Genomic DNA, 20,261 nt, shown 5'->3' with positions numbered 1-20,261 from the left:
TAATAATAACACACTTTGAGATACCATGTTTTAAAAAGTATTGCATTTGCATTGTGTTTTTAGTTTATATTAAAATGCACTGAATACAGTTCAATTGTTAAAGCTTTGTGTCCAAGGAGTGCAAAGTGAATGGACATGGCGGGCGAATGGGATTCTGGATTTGGAAGTGGTGAGGAAAACAATATTGCAGTACTGAATTATGCAGCAGAAATTAAAAAAGAAGGTGGATGGACAAACAGAAAATGCAGTTAAAAACTAGTTCCAACAGCTAGCAACCAGCCGTTACATCACCCAGTGCTCTTCAGTTTAGGTGTCTGGTTTTAATTAATCTGGACATAATGAAGTGCTTGCGAAGGGATGTTATCTATCCAGGCAGCAACCTTAGCGTGTCGTTTGACAGGCGCTAGATTTTATTCATAACCAAAACGCGGTCTGAAAGCATAATTAGCGGTGAGCTAAACAGGACTTTATGTTGTACAGAAACCTAGGGGGAACACTGGTGGGTTCATTCTGGCTGAGCGAAGCGTGCGTGCCCCTAAAAGTCCCGGGGGTTTCTGCCGTGGGCTTCGGCAGGATGCCGTGTTGGGGCAGGATGGGGCCTGGCCTGGGAGCGTGCTTTGGGCCTCGTGAAAGGAATTGTGAGAGGGGGCAATGGGCTCGTTCCTGCTCTTAAGCAGGCAACAGAAACGAGTACTACGTTGGCAATTTTGCAGGGCAAAATGTCAGAGTGCCAAAAAACAACAAACAAAAAAGGAGCCTGTTCTCCCTCCCTAAAGCGGAGTGGTCAGAATTATGGTTTCCTGCCCCACAGAAAATTGTGGTGCCCTCAAAAGAGCTCAGTGGAAGGGCCCGGGCACCTAACGCAGATATATTTTATTTCTCGTTGTCTTCCAGTCCTCTTAATCCAAGAGCTTTCCTCAGCCCACAGCGGGTACTGCCTGGCTCCTGCTAGCGGGCAGGCCTCGGCGTGGGGCCGGGCCTCGGGGCGGCGCGGGGCTGTTGGAACTAGTTGCTGCCGGGCGCCTGGGTGTTAGTGGTGATGGAAGACGGACCGAGCTGGCAACAGTGAACACTAGCAACTGAACAGAAAATGAGAGATGCCATATTGTTTCCTTGATAGCTAGGATCTACCACAGACTCTTGGTAGAGCTGGCAGAGCTTGCATTGTGTCTCATCCCTTCAATATGGAGCAAACTTCTGGCGGTCAGATTTCTTAACCCCGCTCGTCGAAGGAATTTTGGCAGTGTAAGCGGACAAACTCCCCGTGGCCCCCGCGGCGGCCGCGGCATTTAGTGCCAGGAGTGGGACAGTTTTCATGCCAAGCAGACTGGAGACAGGAACGGCATAGTGGGTGGTTGGCAGAGTTGGTAGGGGAGGGGGGGTACTGACGGTAACGGCGGAGGCAGCCGCCAGCACGGCCATGGAGGTGGGGGTGGAGGTAGGGGTGGCAGACTGAGAGAGGTTCATGTTGAGGTCAACAGGGGTCGTGACGGAAGCGGTCTGGGTGCTGACTTTAGCCATCTCTAAGCTGCAAACGAAGAGAGGAAGAGGAACAAACAGGTTGGGAGGGTCCAGCCAGGGCGGTGGGGCCGGGAGGGAGGGAGGGGATGGAGGGACGGAGAGGGGAGAGCCAACACGAACGGGCGGGGGTTAGATCGGTGGGCGAGGGGGACGGGCGAGTGGGAGGGAGAGGGGAAGGAAGAGAGAGAAAAAAAGGGAAAATGAGGGTCAAAGGAGGAACATGTTATGTGTTAAAGAAGAGAAATAACAAAAGGGTTTTTCATGACTCGATGGTGAAAACAGTAATTACTGAGACTCTAAAGTTCTTTCCAAAAATAAATAAATAAATAAAAGGAGGTGGGGGGGGGGAGGGGGTTTGCTAGTTTATTTTACATATGGAAAAAGAAATCTAAGGAATGCGGGTGATGGCAAAAAGATGGAAAAAACGAAACTTAAAAGAAAACTTAAAAGAACTATGAAGTTTACTCCCCAGCACTGATGTGGTGAATTTTGCTTTTCAAAGTCTACGGTATTTTGGAAAGGGGGGGACGCGGGGGGTTTTGGTAATTTTTTCAATTTGTCAATTTTGTGACAGAAATGGTATCCTTTGTCATTTTGCTAGGATGAGAGGCTGTTAAGCAATGGTTTGCTGTTCCCATCTGAGGCGTCAAGTTTTTGTTTTTGTTTCACAAAGTTAGTCTCTCATTTAATTCACTGTGAGGTCGGCGTGCATTTTTCATATAAAACAAACCTGATTAGCCAGTGTGTTCACTTAGATTTGTACTTTCCCCAGACTTTTTTTTTTTTTTAAATATCACAGTAAAATATTTATGCAATCTAATTGTAAGGAAATTAGAACAAAGGAAGACTGGAAAACACCCCGGCTTCCACAGCAGCGGTATCCCTTCTGAGCTTGTAACAGCGATTACAGTTAACATGACCCATCGGCTGACAGACAAGGCATTACATCAGTACAACATAAACATTATCACATGGACCCGGAGAGCACAAGGTAATTCAGAGTGACCCAACCTCTTAGTCCAAGGAAGTGAAGGGCTCCTTGGAGGAGGTAGGTATCAAACCACATTGATTCTACCGTAAGTCCACCCATCGGCAGGCCAGATGAATTTGGCCCATGCACTTTGGCTTTTCTTTGCATTTTTACACATTAAAATATGCTAATTCCAAGGGCACGTTTTGTTTTGTTGTATTCAGATAGCAATGTTTGCCTAGTTAAATCCTTGTTTTGACACGTTTGTGGCGTCTTGTGCACAGTGCTTTGGGTCAGCAAGCAATCTGGTCAATGCCACTTTCAGTATGCATTTTGCACGTGGGCAGCTAGGGAGGTATCACAGCCTAGCTTGTAAATGGGACTGTGGGTTAACAAATCTTCACCAGCTACACTTATACCTGCATTAATTCCGAGTTTGTTTTCTTTTTTTTAGAAAAGGAACTTGTCAAGCTCTTGGTCCTTTTCTGGAGGTGAGCGAGAGATAGCATCGCTCCCTGCTCCCACAGCAACAGCAGAGGGAGCCAGCCACCACCCAGCTGCACAGAGGACCTGCCTAGCAGGGGACTCGCCACTTAACAAGTCAAATCAGGACTGGGAGAAGCTTTCCAGCCAAGGCGCTGTGCTGGGTCACTTGCGTAGCTCCCATAAGCGCTATGGGCTGAAGGCAGCCAGGTTGTGCAGGGTCAGGGGGCAGGTGTAGCCCAGCTCCTTGCAAAAGGATGGGGCGGGAGGAGTGGTTGCCCTACTCGGGGCATGGGAGAACCTCACATTTTCTCATCTTAGACTTATCTGCAGCTTTGAGAGAAACAGCCCCTGGTCTCTTTATGGCCAGCAGAAGGTAATGACCAGAAGGCCTGCCCATCGTGTGATGGCCAGCACAAAAGCAATAAACGAGCACTAGAGAGGGGTGATGATGTTGGAGTAAAGCTTCCCAAAGCTGTGCTGCTGAAGGTGAGGTTAAAGGATACCTGAAGCTGCTCTGAGCTGCAGAGAGGAGAGTGGAGGAGGGGGAAAAGCTTGAGCATCAAGCTCCTCTCGTCCCCTCAAAAGAAAAAGGGCTCTTGTGTTATTAGTTCCACAGGTACATTTGCTTATAAGTTGGAAGGTGCAACATTGTCTCTGATGGGCTGGGGGGGAGGAGGGCAAATGTGTGAAATGCAGACCCGCTTGTAGAACATAAAACTTTGGTTTTCTTGCTCTCAGTTCCATGATGTTTGTCTGCCCCATGGATGAGCTGCTCCTTTTCTAACCTCAACAGCAGAATCTTTCTATGCGGGGAGCACAGCATCCTTGCACTGTTACAGTGCTGCTTGCAATCTACTTGCACAGGGGGGCTTACATCAGGAATGCTTGTTGCTATCACTGAAACGGTGAATCCAACTCCAGCATACATCCATACAGGAGTTGTGTGGTGATACCTCAGTTGTTTTTAAAAAACTCTGTTTATACAGTTGGATTTTTTCATATTTCTAACTCAGTTTTATTTTGGGAGGGAGGCATATGGAAAGATAATGCAGGACTCTGTGTTTCATTGATTCCAATTTTGCCTACCTTGCATTAAAAACAATTCCAGTGGATATGGTTGGAATTTTAGTCTGAGCACTGAGCGCGTTGTCCTGCACCAGCAGGGAGAATAGATCCCAGGGGCTCAGTACTGGTGTTGGTGGCAGCCACCCACACTCCCTCCCTGGTGTACTTGCCCAGGTACAACCGAAGGGCGAATCGGCCCTGCTTCACCTTCATTAGTGGTGGTAACAAATGAGGTGAAAGTACATCCCACTGGCTTTCAGCTGTCCTGTGACAGCAGCAGTTTCCCAAATCACTTGTACATGTGACAAAATTGAATATGGAAGCTGATGCGCAGACCAAACAGAATTTCACGATGCCAATTTTCTGCTGTCACGTTAAAGAAGCTAAGTTACAAATACATACATTGAAGGCCACATCCTGCATTGCCCGACTAGCGTACAGAAGAAACAAAGCTTGAGTTTGCCTTTGTCGGTTCTGTTCTGTGAATGCATCTTTCATCAAAATGGAAGTGAAAAGCATCTTCAGGAAACTGCTCTTCAACAAGAAGAAAGTGCTGCTGGCTACAGGTCATTTACACTCCAAAGTCAAATATTACATAGGAAACCTAAGCTGTGGTTCATTCTTAATAAAAGCTAGAAGATGTAATTGGATAATGAAAATCCAGTTACTACAATGGACACCAGTTAAGAGACAGAAGTTTTTACAGGAAAAAAGACATTTCTACTGCAAACAAACTGGGACAAATTCTACTAATACAGAGGTCAACCCTTGGATAATCAACACAGAACCAAAACAGTACTTTAGAAAGATTTGAATCTCTGTCTTGATATTGTATCACTATCTTTATATACCTATAATTTAGAGTATGTAATCTTATGTACATATTAACACCAGATTGCTATAAAATTCCTAAAACAACCTGATAAATTACTATATAGATGGCAACTTTAGTGGGAGAGTAGCCTAAGGGTAGATACACACAGTTAGAGGAATATGTCCAGTAATCCCATGCTGCTGTGAGACGTTGATTTATGCAGAAATACTGGCCCTGGAAACCAAATCTATGATAATGTCGGATCTTGGGGGGAAGAATAAAAAGAAATGTCCACCTTACCCTGAATAATTGTATGGCTTTTATTTATTAATTTATATATTATATATTTATTTTGACCTCCCAGGCTGTATCTTGGCACTGCGCTTTGCCTAGGTACTGTGCTCAGCTCTCCCCCAGCATTGCTTTTTTCAGGCCAAGACCTTAAAAGCGACTGCGCTTATTCGTGTCAGGGTTAGGACCAACAGGTGCTGAAACGGGCTCCCTGCATGTGTGTCCCTCTCCAAAACCTGCCCAGCAGGCACAGGGCCTCCCTCGTGCCTGAAAGTCTCAGGTCCCCCTGCGGCACGGCGGCCGACTAGTGCTGCGGCTGCGGTGGCACCCAGCTGGGCAGAAATTTCTCTTGGGAAAAGAGAAATCTGGAGCACTGTAACTTTTGTTAAATGAAAAAGCCACCTTTATGTCCTATGTTGCCTTAGAACTTAATTTATTATGCATTAAGAGTCTTCATTTACAAATGAAGTCACTTTATCTAAATACAGTTTCAACATATGGTACATAGTAATATATGATGGTTTATTGTAGCTGATGGTAACAAATGGCTAGCTAGAAAGTCAACAAATACTTTGTGGTTTCACAGGGTATAGATAGAGCATCCATTGCATATGACTGCTGAGAAGTTTTCTTCTTTGCAAAAGTATGTTAAAAGACCTCATATATATCCCATTCCATCAAAAGACTTATTAAGCAGTAATAAACAGAATTGTGAGAGTTCACAGGCTTTTTTAAGTGAGTCAAAGAGGTTTGTTCACTAGAGTTTCTGTCTGGTGAGCAGCTCACTGCAACGCCATTAATAAGTGCATTATTTTATTTGCATGCTTTAGCTGTCTTGAAGATCTTAAATTGTTATCTTCTGAGATCCAGGTGCATGCCATATGGTGTTTGTGCAACTAAAAATGAAGGGGTCTATTCTCGTCTCGATGTGTGGGGAATCCCTGAACACCAAGAGAAGAACATATCCTTAAGGGTTAAAGGAGGGAACACATTTTTATTTGATTACAGGGCTTACCGAAGTGACTTATATTTAGAATATAAGAATATAAAGAATATAAAGCAAAAGAGCTGTAGGTTGTTTTAGGATTCTGGAAACACCTTTTATTAGGCTTCATGGTGCCACCCCTAAATAAATATACCTTTCCCTAGGAAACTACTTTCAAAATGAACTATGGAAAGTAGTATCTTTGTTTGCTGTGAGACAGAGCTGCACACCACCCCCTTCCTGCATTACAAGACGTGCAGTCGTGCACTGCAGAGCTGTGGTGGAGAGGAGGTTGTACCACAGGAGCCTGTAGCCCTGCCACGACTACAGCTCTGCGTATAAATCACATAATTGCTACTACCTTAACAGCAAACATAGTTAAACACCAAGCTTGATTTGTATCGCAGCATTTTGGAAAAGGAAAAAGGAAAATAAAAGCAAAACAAAACAACAGCCAACCAACCAAACGAAAAAGCAGTAAAATACACAGATACTCCCCATGCCCACAACATGTTGTTGCCTTGGACCGCCATTTACAAGTAGCTCTGTGAGACAGCACCATGTCCACTGCACATTTTTCTCAGCATAATTGCAAATAAAAGTGGTATCAATGGTAGCATTTTTCTAAGTAATCGTATAAAGCTTGACAGACTTAAGCTGTCTCAATGGCTTAGCTAAACAGCCAGTGTTTTCAGTAATCCTGGCACTGCGAAGTGGCGAAGCAGATAGTCTCACCCTGTCTCATTAGGGGATGCTTTTTACAAATTTGTGATGCCATCGCTGACAAAAAATAAATCCTGCGCCTCTTTAGCAACTACATGCCGGTTTAATATCAACTCTGAGTGGCAATTTCCAGCTAGTAAATTAAATCTGTTTTGCAATCTGTTTCACTATATTTGCCATTTACGCCAGTAAAACAGGTCTGTGAGAACTATTTTCTTCTAAAGAAGTTACAGCTGTCATTTTCAATCCACCTGTATTTTAGGTGGATGCAGATGTGAATATTCAGATCTTTTTTTTTTGAGCTTTTGTCATTCAAAATGTACCTGGACTTGCACCAGATTAAGCTGCTTTCCACATAAACCAACAGTAAACACAGCTTGTACTGATACAGGCTTCACAAGTCGTTAGAAGTCGAAGAACTATGCAAAATGGACACTGCAAAGCAACTTTCTGGATCTACCCAGGACAGACATTTGCTGGAGAGCAGACAGAGCAATCTTGCGGAAGCGTTATCACTTACAAAGCCAACTTACCTTGCGTTAATGAGGTACTGTGCTAAGCTGATGTTTGCAGGGGATCCTGTGATTGTAACTTGTCGTTCTCCAGAGCCTTCTGTGGCATTAGCAATCTTGATCTGCGCTCCTGACATCTGCCTGATTTCATTTATCTTACTGCCTTGTCTGCCAATAATGCAGCCTATTAACTGGAGTGGGACAAAGACTGAGATTAGTGCCACAGACACAGGCAAAAATCACTTCACTGCAATTTGTAGCATCGATAAAAGCACGGCTATGAAAGACTCAGTATCAAAACAAAAGATTTTTGCTGTGCTGTTGGGAAGGAGTAGCTAGCAGGGTCTGTTGGCTCAATGGCCACGTGCCTCTAAATCAAGTCTCGCTGCTGCCTGGGCAGGTATCAAGCCAGCATCAGCTTATTTAGCTGTATCCCTTGGCAGAAAACGACAGCGTGGTGTAGTGCTGATGTACACAAGGCACAGCCCAGCCTGAACCTCCAGCGAGAGCAGCAGCAAGCCAAGAACAGCAGGGGCAGGCCGGACAGACAGCACGACGCTCCTGCCGTGCCGCTCTGCGCGGCCACAGTGCGTGTCCTGAGCCTCACGGGGACGCTTGGTCCTCACCTGGCTGCTCCTGCGCTATTAAAACCAGTGGGATTTACAGGTGTGGAACTGGAGGGAGAAGCAGGTGTAGGAAAAAACTGATTTTTTTTTTTTCTCTACAATGTAACTGTGTTTCATAACCCTAAAAACCTTTCCTTGTTACAGAACCTTAAAAAAACCCATGTATTTCATAAATAAAACCGAGCCTCTCTATTTTACTGGTAAAATTGCAGAGGTGTCATCTTCAACTAATCGCTTTTTAAAAGTTGTATAAATGCATTGGTGGAGTCACAAGCTTTTGGACCTGGTATGCAAGACTTCGCAAACGTACTTAGCTCTACAAATAAACACTACAGCTTTGGCTCCCTTAAAGACAAGGAGGGGGCCTTTTGTTTTCTATTAAGGCAGGATGGATGCTAACAAACACAGCAATGCCCAGAACCTGAGGAAATGGAAACTTTGCCTTACAGGACTGTTGACACTGGAAAGGTGCTGCCAGCTTGGCCAAAAGAAGTGTCAAGACACAGCGATGGTGACTGCCTTTCCCTTCCACCCTTCCTGACGTCTTACTGTTTCTGCCGCTGCAGTACTTGCAACATCTTGCCAGAAACAGATTCACATTGTCCAGACATTTTAGCAAAAGAAGAACAGGAAAACCACAGCCCCTTAAACCTTGCTTCACACTCAGTGACAAACAGAGCGCCGACGTAGCTAGCCAGACAGCCAAAACGGACACAGAGAACACGCAGGACGGAAAAAGGGGGGTTAAGAAAGCACACACAAGATTTCCCATCCTATTTGCACAGGAGAGCCTCCTTAACTCTTTGTCCTTATCCCGAAGACCCGTACCACTGTGTGACTGCCAGGTGCCAGTGCGGAGCCCTTTGCCTGCCTCACCAGGCTCCTTGCCACGCAAAGGCTGGGCACGAAGACACCGAGTGGTCCCAGGGATGTGACTGTGCAGGGAGCAATTCCTCTGCACCGACTACAAAACGGGCAGGTCCCAGGGCAGCCAGGGGACTTGCATCAGCCTTACTTGACTGCTAGCCAGAGCTGCTCACTGAGAGAGACGACTGGCTTGGGATGGCCACCAGGGATGAAGACATCCTCTTCCCTCTGCTACAACCACGGTCTAATTGTTTTTGAGAAGAATGTTCTTGAAGTATCCAGTCAAGAATCCAGCTGCTGCTACTGATGATCTTATGGAGTGACCAGGACTTAGGCTCTGTGAAGCAGCATCTTTGGTGCCCAGAACTCTTCAGATCCCTCTGATATTTTAGTAACGATGTCCTAACGGTGAACAAAATATGTAGGCTGCATGTATTCCCTTGGTCTGTCCAAAGTAGAAGGGTAGAAATACAATAAAATTACTTGTTGTAAAGCACATGCTAGTAAAAAAAAAAAAAAAAAAAAAGCAGTCCAGTTGCCAGGTGTTGTCATTGATTGTACACATGATGTTCAAAGCAGAGGACGTGTGTGGGACTGCTGGCTCTTCAGGCACGTTGTGAGCACACCATAGTCACCAGCTCTGCGAAGGTACTTGCTGGGTAAGGCAGGAGGCTGCCACTTGGACATGCTCTGCAAGCTGTGACCTGTAGCCATCTGACTGCAGCCGGTGCATGCACTCTTCTCCTTACACCACACAGTGATGCTGAGGTGTTCGGGCTCTCGCTGGGGTGCTTGTCCCACTACACATTGCTTACTTATGCTCAAATTAGTGCAGTATCTGAATATTCACGAGCTGATGGCTTCTGGGAGAAGTTCAAGAGGCTGGTTTTCCTCTATAAAGCTTTGATCAATCAGGCGGTGGACATTTGGTTTTACAGACCACCACCTGCCCTGCCTTGCTTGGAGGGGAAGCCATCTCAAACTACATCCAAAACTCTCTCTCTCTTTTTAAGACTGACTTTTCTATTTCCATCAGCTGCACAACCTGTCATTCTGTTTTCTAATGATTTCCACCAGGTTGTGTGTCATTCAGTCCCACAAAAGTCCATCGCCCCAAAAGTAAGTGTTCCTGGACTGTGCATGCACGCATCCATGTGTTTCACAGACACGGATTCGCTGCTCTTCCAAGCTCGGTAGACAGAGGTAGCAAATGTAGAGGACGGTAAAGATTTGAAATCCTGTTTTCAAGGACTTTAGGCACTGTGTTATTTTCGATGCTCACCTGCTTGCTCAATATTCTGTGACCCTTACGCTCACTTACGGAAGAATAAATCAAGAGGAAGCTCTCAAGAAAACAAATGCTAAAGCTGGTCCATGCGGAGAAGCCAAACATGCCATCTACTATACCAAGCCTACTATATTGTAGCACATATACTTATAAAATTATATATGTATAATGTATATAATGCACATGATGTACACATATATACACTACAAGCATATGTATATATACACACAAAATATGTATGCATGTGTATGTGTACATATTTTAACTCCCTCAAGGCTTGAGCAGAGTGGCTCATATCTGATGTGTGCTCAGCTGACATCCCCTCATTCTCGTACTGTGAGTACCAGGGAAGAACTGCTCCTCTTTCACTTGCTCCACACCATGTCTCATCTGTCTTCCCCTACCTCAGTGTCCCTCATTTCTCATCATTCCGAAAATAATAAAAAAATAATCGAACCCTAATGCACGGATTCTGCTCTTTGCCCTTTTTCTAATTTTATTCTGTCCTTCACTGAAATTCTGGTAGTACCAGTGTAAACAGGATTGAATCCCACTCTTCAAGGGAAGGACGGGAAGGAGATTTACTGTGATTCCCCCTCCCTGAACTCTTGGTGCTAATGGAGCTTCTCCTGACATGCTGTGCCAGCTCAGATTCAGATCTCCCTCTTCCGTACTTCCCCCCCATTATGTTAAATATAAATGCCAAATATATGTCATGTTGCCCAGTCCCCCCCATGCTAAACTCACTTACAGAGCCCAATAATATGGCTTTCTGCTGGGTGTTTCCTATCGATTTGTTCCTCTGTGTCCATCACACCGTCACACTGCAGTACTTCCGTGCAGCACTGGGAGAGATCAGACTTTTACTTTTGGGTTTATTATCAGAGTCCAGTCCTGGAGGCTTGTCACAAGAGACAGCACCGAGCTCTTTTTTTTTTTTTTTAATTCTGATAAAAATCAGTTTCCTTTCTTACAATGAATGTAGTGCTGGTAAAAAGGGAGGGGTTGACCATTCTCATCCACAGGTGTGTTTTGGTGGTACCCTGATGCCAGCCCTGAGCACATCCAGTGGCTTTGACAAAGCCCCTGCATTACTTGAGCAAGCAGTGCTTGCCACGAAGGAAAGTCTTCAATTGCTTTACATAACGATTACATCTTTATGTCCTGGTTCTTCCCCTGCTTTCCTCTCTCACTATGCACACTGGGTTCTTACACTGATTCTTGTGCAGGGAGACTTTTATTTCTGTTTTTTTCCTGTTTTGCTTTTCCTCAGAAATGTTAGAAATGTACTCTGTAGGGAGCAATAATCTCCTGAGGTATGATTATGGTTCTTTACAGACTTACTGCAGGACCCTGAAAGAGATGCTTAAATACTCCGTCCCTCTTGGAAAGCAATAATAATTATAATCACCCTCACTCTCCTTGCCAGGATAATGCAAAATCCGGACTATAATGATTTCACAGGCTTTGCAAGAAGGCGTGCAGAAAACTGAGAACATACTTTCAGAAACCAGCCTTCTAATTGCTTGCTTTGTAACCCAAATGACCCTGTGGATTCGTGTGCGTTTTGACTTGCTGAGGGCCCAGCATCAGTTCCCGTCCTGTTCTCTGAGCTGAGCTGGGAGAACGTTACTTTTGATGCTGAGCAGTACATCCATTTTTGTTCCAGAAATGGTCTCACTTTGCTTCTGGCGGACAACAGACTTGTGAAATCTTTCTACTGATTCTTGAGTGTATCGAGACAGATCTACTTGAGGAAGCAAATGCATTTTTCTTAGATTAAGGTGAAACAAAAATCAGGCTATGTGCAAATATAAATATAGCAAAAGTGGAAAAAATTACTTTTTGATGAAGCATCCTCTTAAGCATTCCCAAATGACAGAATCTCATTAATTCTGTATTTTTGCTCTGGGGTTGTTTTTCTGTTACATGGAAGGCTCTCAGCAGTAAGGTGAATTTATAGAGGTCGAATCCACAGGTCCCTTGGCTTCAGTGGAAGTGCTTTGACTTCTACTACCACCAGCTCTCGTCCAGTATGTCTTGCATGGACTATTACATCTTGCCCTAATCATTGCTTGGGGCGGCCTTGCTTCAAGTCACGGCTGGGGTCGGACACTGCCCTTGTATCCTCCTTAAGGGCTGGCACCGATCCTCACCCCACAGGATATGGATGAAGGGGGGATCTCCCAGGACGAGAGCTGAGTCTCCCCAGAGACCATCGGTGGAAGAGGAGGCACCACGAGGACCTCCCTGGAGCCGAGGCTGGGTTTCACTGTGGGCTGCTCCCAGAGCACTTTGCACGCACGGGTCCCCCTCGGCCACTTGCAGGGAAGGACTTCTGACTCCACGGGGTTCTCCTGGATGCCTTCTCCAACTTAGATGGATTGACATTTCTGTTTACATGGAGTATTGACCAGACTTACAGCTTGCTCTAAATGTTCATGTTTTCTGAGAGTGAAGTTTTCCTGCTACTTGCATCTGCTGTCTCCCATATATATATATATACACAAAATATACATAATTTTTAATGAGATGATTTTTAAAAACATATTATTAATGATTTATTCATTTACTCTCCATGTCCATTTTGGGGATCAGATCACAAACTGTTACGATGTCTGGTATCTGTGCCCAGACACAGACCAGTCAGCTGCAGCCAGCAGTAACATCCCTCCCGTCCCCTAAAGGGCCTGCCACTGCCACACCACATTATTGTGAGACTCATGCTGTAAAACACGCTTATATTAGGTAACTTAGGCAGCACCAAAAGGCCAGACAATATCCTGACAATGAAAGAAAGGCAAGGAAGTCATATGTGAATGCTTATGAAAAGGAGTTTAGTGCCACAGGACCTCCTGCTTTTGAAGACACCTGCAATCAGCTAACTGCCTCTACGGCATGCTATGTCCTTTGTGTGCTTCACTCTTTGGGGGGGTAATTAAACAACCAGAGCAATACTTTCCCTATTATTCTGTGAGGAGCTACTAGACCTCACTTTGCTTCATGTACTTCCCTAGTAAGATGTTTTTGCAAACTATTCTCACCCTAACCCCATGGGGCTCAGCTCACCGCAGCGGCAGAGCAGCCAGCCACCTCAGCGCTGCACCATTCACCTCCCCAGGAGGGTGCCAAAGGAATTAATGAACTTACACAACTGGCACCAACATTTTCTTAACTTTTACAGCTCACAGAATCAATGGGATTGCTTGCTTCAAAAGGCGAAAGTGGGGACTCAATGGGTACCGCAGAGATTTCTTGGCAATATGGACATTGCCAACAGCCTCTTTTGGGAGGCCAGAGCAACCAAACGGCCCTGTAAGTGGTTTTGATGAGGAAAATGAGATGTTAGATAAGGAATAAAGTGACATCTAAGTGGGACCTGGAGAAATGTCCTCTCCATTCTCTTTTTGGAGATGCCCAGAAGTTATAAAGAAAACCTAGAGAGGCAAATCTTCTGAATTCACTATGTGGAGAAGAAGACTGGGCTCTTAGCACTTGGAAAACAGTTTTCTATAAAATGCATTTATCTGTTCCACCATATGTCTTTTTTTTATTTAGCAACATGTTACTTGCAATTATCAGCATAATGTATGAAGAAAGCAGCATGACATTGTTACAATAATAACAGGAAATAAAATTTATTTTAATACGAAGCTATGCAAATTGCAAATGGCTAATAATTTCTACTTTCTGTAGACTATGCTAACCTCTGAGATCCTTATTTTCCTTCTATTTGATTTTCCTTCATCAGATTCATACTGAGGCTTTGGCTTTTTTATGTTTATCATTATATTGGTTTTAAAAAATAAGCGTAACACACGTATAGGCATGCTGCCTTCTCTGGCAACTGCAGAGTGGCTTTTTGCAAACCTGATACTGTTCTCATCTGTGCTGGACTTTTGCAGGTGTGAGTGCATACAAGGAGGTGAGGGATTCAGGCACGTGTCCAAAACAGGACCAGGAGATGCTTGTTGGGAAAGCGAAGTCAAATTACCAGCACTGCACAACTGCTGCTGCCTCTCCCATCCGAGCCACCGCAAAAACTCCCTTTTGCTGCCTGTAGTGCCTCTGCAGGCTGTGTCTAAGCCCAAACCCATTCAGGCCTTGGTTTCTAATCTTTCTAATCTTCACAAACAACACATGGATGCATATTTGCTTTTCAGAGAATAGTGCTGAGCCAGGCCATTTCATACCTCCTAGATCAGAAATCAATTTTTTTTCCCCCCCTACTGCACTACAGTACGCAAGGCCAGCTGTCTCCACCTCTTTCTCTGGTATGAGCCCTGAATATCTGAAGTCAGAAGAGTAACCTTGGATTTATGTCACTGATGGCAAGCGCAAAATCTGCCTGAAAGTGAGACTACAGAAACTTGCATTGTAAGGATAAATACCACGCTCTCATAAAATACTCAATGTACAGTAAATTGGGTTATAAAGCAGGTACTGACAAATCAACAGGACATCCTTTAAGTAACAGAAAGATTACAAGATCACTGCACTCATTAAAAAAAAAAGATTAACTTTGCTTCTTCTTTGTTGTTTTGTATTTTTTTCTTACTGTAAATCATTGCCACTGAGTTTAATAGGGCTTACACAATCCTGTAAGTCTCTCTTAAGGAATATAATTGCTATTTGTGATCCCACTCATGCTTGAAAGCTTTTCTTTTTTACTGGAGGGGAAATCTTCCATTTTCCAAGTGACTCATTTGTAATGCAAACTGAAAAATAAAACCCTGTTTGCAGTGAAGGGGAATAAAATTGGAAGGCGTTTTTGCATGATATGCAGAGCATCAGCTGGGCATTTTGAGCAACCGCTATAAGATTCAGCACTGCACTGCTTGTAGAGACCGGGTCTGTCCATCACAGCCAGTGCAGAGTTGCTGAAGCAGGAATGTTTAGAGCCCCTGCTTTCAGATAAACTCTTGTATTGCACCTTGACATAACCAAAGTCACTTTTTTTTTTTTTTTTTTTGTCAGGGGGCGTACGCAGTCTGGGATAAGCACAGGCTCTGGCACAGACCAGCCTGGCACTAGCAGCTGCAGTGCAGCCCCTCTGCCCTGCCCGGTGCTGAGCACGCAGGGGCTGAGTGATTTCCAACCTGCTTTTGCCCTTCTGCTAGTGCAACCTGTGAGATAGATCTTGGTTATGCATCTCAGACCACATCTGCTTTCCACTAAGAGCAGCAGGCACTCAGGCTTTAAGGAAACGGGCAAAACATTGTGGCACTGACACTGCTGTGCAACTAAATCAGGAGATGTGGCACCAGAGGTGACAGCCACCTCCACTGCATCTGTCAGTGTTTTAATCGTCCATGATGCTCCTTCCCCCTAGAAATAGACTAAGGTTATTTTGGGGGACTAGTTTTTGCAAATCAGCTGAAGATGGGAGGTTTCCCCTCCGGTGGCAGAGGAGAGCGAGAAGAGAAAGCGGTACTGACTATTGGTCCACTTACATCGTTGGGAATAGTAAGTTCATGGGAACTGGTTGGAGTAGTGGCATCCAGTCCTATGTAGGGACAGAGGGAAAATGTTATGCCAGTTGTTTGCAAAAAGGGTAAGACACAAGTGATATCATAAAGAAGGAAACGTACTAGAGGAAAAAAAAAAAAAGAAAAGAGAGAGAAGAGCAAAGAAAAGTAGAGAAGTGCTAGCAAAACGGAAGAAAAAGCAAGAGATGCAGAACTCAGAGGGCTGGACTCATTTTAAACGAGCCTTATTTTAATTAACCTTTAACCCACCAAAACAACAAATGTCAGGTGATTCCACAGGGTCACACAAAATCTTCTAGAAAATGGAGAGTTTCACCTAAAAATACTTTCTGAAGTTTGCTCTAAATACACCGATTCAGAAATTAATGGGTGGCTGAAATTTGACCAATTTGAAATTGTCTACCAGATATTGTACAATACCGAAAATGAGAGTGGAGGTCAAACAGAAAAATTAGCTGAACCAAATACATAGCTATGAAAAGAAAAATCAACAAATTAAAATAACAATGAGGAAATTAACCTAGTAAAATTTGGAAATTATATGTGGGATTAGTTGCCGAAGAATGTTGGGAAGGATCATTTTTGAAGGGAAGAGTACAGAATACTGTAAGCTGCATACATTTGTTTTTAAATTGGGTGGACAAAAGGAAAATGGTCAGGAGAAATGGAATTACTGCTCTAACACACAGTAACATTACAGAAACATACATCTCACCAATATAACCAGGAAAAGATTAAGGAGCAGCGTGTTAATTACAAGAATGAGGAAAATACAAAGCTGGGAAAGGCAAATTAGTGTTACTTGTAGATATTTTATCAGATACACCATGAAGAAACAAAATTGTATTTTGGATGTCATTTCTCTTTCTCTTTTTTTTTTAAGCTTTATTATCATCTGTAAAGGCATGCCAAAATACTTGTTTCCAACTAGAAGAGGTGGAACAGAAGTACTTTTACAAAAAAGCAACTCACCTACATTTTACTTGAGTTTACATTCAGCTAAGAACTGTGTATACTTATTTTACATTGCATATAACACAATCAAGTTGCTCACAAAATTTGATGTATGTGATAAAATGTTATTTGCCATACAAAGCATGTACCAGTATATATTTATCTGCTTTGTGAAATTTTAGATGCCAAGTCCCAATGTACTGAAGTACAATAAAAATGATTTATCGCACGGTTAACTGACTTGAGTCTCTTCTTTCTCTTGAATAAAAAACTCAGCTTCAGCTCATGTGCTCTAATAATTATGGGCCAAATTTCACAGTCCTTAAGTGATCTGTATTTCCATTGCAGTTTGTAATGCAATAATGCATTCCTAATAGGATGGGAGGCGCCTGTCCCAGAAGTGATGATTAGAGATGCTTTTAAGACTTTTGGCCCTATACAAAATTCCTGTTTCAGCATGCAGTAATTTCTTTAATCAGAGTTTCTATGCTGCGATTACATACTGTTTTCCTATGTTTGCTTCTTTCTGAAAGGTGTTACCAAACTCGGTATTTGACAAGACACACACACAAGAGCTTTCCTCAGAACCCACTGGTACATGCTGTATGGTCCCCAATAACTTTACAAGGACTGAAAAAAAGAAACCCAGGGTTTTTAGCCAATGGTACAAATGGAGCGGTTTCGATTAAATAAATGTAACAAACAAAGCACGTTTTAATAAAGATGAAAGGAACTGTAACAGAGGCAAGGGAGGGAAGAACAAAGATTAATGCGTCAAAACAGAAGGATCACTGGTCATTGACCGCATTTATTATTAAAATGATGTAATGACCATGGGAAACAAAGCTGTTAAGAAGAAGGACATCCCCAGGGGGTCATGGGTACGTACCAGGGAAACCAGGGGTGGTCTGCCCAAGGGGAGTAAAGGGGGGATGCTGCATAGCCAACTGGTGAAGCTTGGTCAACTGCAGGGCAGGATGGGAAATTAGAACTAACCAATCAAATGGAATTATTTCAGAGCAGAGAAACCATCTTACATGTTCTAAAACTGGATTAATTAAAATTATATTAAAAAAAAAAAGGCTTAATCATTCACTCTGATCTACTGTAGAGAAAGAAATGAAAAAAAACAACAAAAAACCCAAACTGGTTATAAATGACATCTCTACTGTTATTACATGTAATGGCTATTGTTAATATTAACCAATTACTGTAGAATTACAGATTAAAAGAACTCAGATTTATCACATGCAAAAAAAGACCAAGATAACTGTAATTTGTTCCTGGGCCACTGTACTTTCTAGCAATTATTACACAAGATAAAAGATGCAGCTGAACTAGCACTTGGCAATAACATATGTTGTGGGGACAGGTGTCCCTAGGCCATGTCTCCATTGATAACTGCAGAAAGTAAATGTTGCCCGGAACAAATGAGAGGGAGAGGAAGAAAAAGGGAGTAATTTACATGCGCTGGACTCACGTCTGGATGCGGGATGGCATACTGCCCCTGAATTGTAAACGCCTGGAAACAAGAAGCACAGTGAAGACACGGGTCAGTCGGGTGGGACGATCACCCTTCCCTCTTGCATCTGAAAGTGTCCCACTGTCTCCCCATGAAAATACCACCCACATCGCTCTCAGCTCTGAGCGAAGCTTAATTTTCTTGTGCTGCTTGATAATGCTTGGCATGGTGCAGAAAGGCCTCCATCATGCAAGAGGGGTGATGCCAAGTGCTGTTGCCCAAGCTATGGCCACCCTGGTGCAGGGGGCGACTTGCTCTGCTGGTGGCTGTGCCCACGGGGACACAAGCACGCCTGACAGATGGCAGCGTGCCCTTGTGGGGCCCTGGCGTGGTGATCCTGGCACACCTTGGCACTGCCCCCATCTCCTGCTGGCTCCATTCAGCCCTCTCTTACGGCCTGCAAAGAAACAACTGGAAGGAGAGTGCAGTTTTCTGTTGTATGCTGTAGGGCTTTTCTGAAAGGAGCGGCTTGTCAGAAAAATTTTAACGTGCTTGTGCTTAGGCAGGGAAGCAGAAGGACAAATTATAACGTATAAATATTTATAGTGGGAGAAGTATAAACTGGAACAGAGCTGATTAGCTTAGTTTGCAAAATGCTTATTTGACAAAAGGCCTCTTAGAAAGTAATGAATCCTCTGCAAATGATAAAACAATTCATTTAATGGTGTTCGCATATTAAAACCCTTAATGCCCCAACTGCTTAATGCACGTTTCTGCAGCAGAATTTCCCTTCTGGAGAAGAAACATTTCATTTAGTTTTTAAATTAGTTAAAAAACAAGGCCGTCATCCAGCAAACATTATGCCCATAAGCAGTTTTCAGGCAGAAGAGTGCTTGCTGCTGGGCTCAATGGGATGTTTATGGGTGTACACACTTGCATACGTGTATGGGGAATGGCCATTACAAATGGTTTATAAATGAAAAGGCTCCCATCCACCAAAACAGATGATCACTACCATCAGGGGGTCCTAAGCAAGCAAAGCATGTGTTTAAGCGTTTTACCAACTGAGGACAACCTTTAAGAAAATCTTAGTCTGCTTTGCTGAGTGGGGGGGCTTTCAGCATAGCCGAGCACAGGAGCAGCCTCCCAGATGATAGATGGAAGTGCCATTGGGCAATGGCCTAGGTCCTTGAGCAAACAGTGGGCTGGGAAACCATGCTTTGGTCTCTGGGACTATCTGCTGGACCAGACGTGGCCAATCTGATCTTGGCTTTACTTCAAATCCAGCTGAGGAGACATCTTTTTACAAAGGTGCTTCCCAAGATGTGGTCTGCAAACCAGCAAGGAATTACCAAAATAAATTTAAAAAAAAACAAACCCAAATCTAACGAAAGTCACCCTCTTCGTCACCACTCTTCTCCCTCTTACTTCCATGAATACATATGAGGAAGCAATCAAAAATGTGGAAATAAGAGGGATATCTAGCACTCAGAGCTCAGACTAGTTATTATGCTGTTGACAATGAAAACTGTCAAAGTAGCATGGACAAAATGGGCCTTGACTGTTTTTTGTTTCCTAGTGAAAAAAAATCACTTTTTACTTCTTAGGCTCCCAAAAGATCATTTGATTGATTTATGTTGAGGAAAACTGTCTTTGACTACTTTACTCCTTAGTAGTGGATCTACGCCCTTTCTGTGGCAGAAACATATCAAGTACAAACCTGGTAGTGGCTACTGAGACATCGGCACTGTAACGCTTCACCCAGGACATCAGCTACAGGTCTGCTTCCATCAGTGTTTAGGGCAACTTTCCTACTGATGTACTGACATTAGTAAGAGCGAGAATGACCTGGTCTACAAACCTTCCTCAATGTAAAACATAAGGCTGCTAAGAGACGTAAAGCAAAGCTGTAGCCATCTAAACAGCAGTGTAGCACAATGGGTAGAAATTTCCAATTTGCTTCCGTCAGGCAGGAGTGCTGATTTTTTTAAATTATTTTTATTTTTTAACCAATGCATAGACTCAGTGTTGGTAAGTGGCAGAGCAGGGCAGGACAGTTCAGCTTCCTTTTCTGTCATGCAATGCAATATCGAAGAAGCACAAGAGAATTAAAACCATACTTATAAGAACAAAACCCCAACTTGTTAAGTAAGAACAGGAATTTGATTTTGCTAGTGTTGCTTGATATGCAAGCATTAAAAAAACTAA

General features: G+C 43.6%; 1 protein-coding gene across 28 annotated transcripts in view; it reads right to left on the bottom strand.

Moving 5' to 3' along the window:
• LOC118249967 (poly(rC)-binding protein 3-like) overlaps nucleotides 1–20,261 on the bottom strand; it is a 514,794-nt gene that overhangs the window by 11,859 nt on the left and 482,674 nt on the right. For 16 of the 28 annotated variants that reach the window (XM_050708844.1, XM_050708836.1, XM_035550507.2 and 13 more), the window contains 5 exons: nucleotides 18,057–18,113; nucleotides 17,481–17,556; nucleotides 15,602–15,654; nucleotides 7,389–7,558; nucleotides 1,180–1,528 (listed from right to left, as the gene is read on the bottom strand). In XM_050708844.1, coding sequence (XP_050564801.1) covers nucleotides 1,180–1,528; nucleotides 7,389–7,558; nucleotides 15,602–15,654; nucleotides 17,481–17,556; nucleotides 18,057–18,113 — 705 coding nt within the window. Of the gene's footprint in view, nucleotides 1–1,179; nucleotides 1,529–5,275; nucleotides 6,114–7,384; nucleotides 7,559–15,601; nucleotides 15,655–17,480; nucleotides 17,557–18,056; nucleotides 18,114–20,261 lie in introns of those variants that run through there. The other 12 variants (XM_035550527.2, XM_035550526.2, XM_035550523.2 and 9 more) reach the window with 7 other exon arrangements.

This window comes from Cygnus atratus, chromosome 2 (assembly GCF_013377495.2).
Source record: "Cygnus atratus isolate AKBS03 ecotype Queensland, Australia chromosome 2, CAtr_DNAZoo_HiC_assembly, whole genome shotgun sequence".
NCBI lineage: Eukaryota > Metazoa > Chordata > Aves > Anseriformes > Anatidae > Cygnus > Cygnus atratus.
The sequence above is the reverse complement of the archived record's forward strand: the minus strand, read 5'-3'. Positions and strand labels throughout refer to the sequence as shown.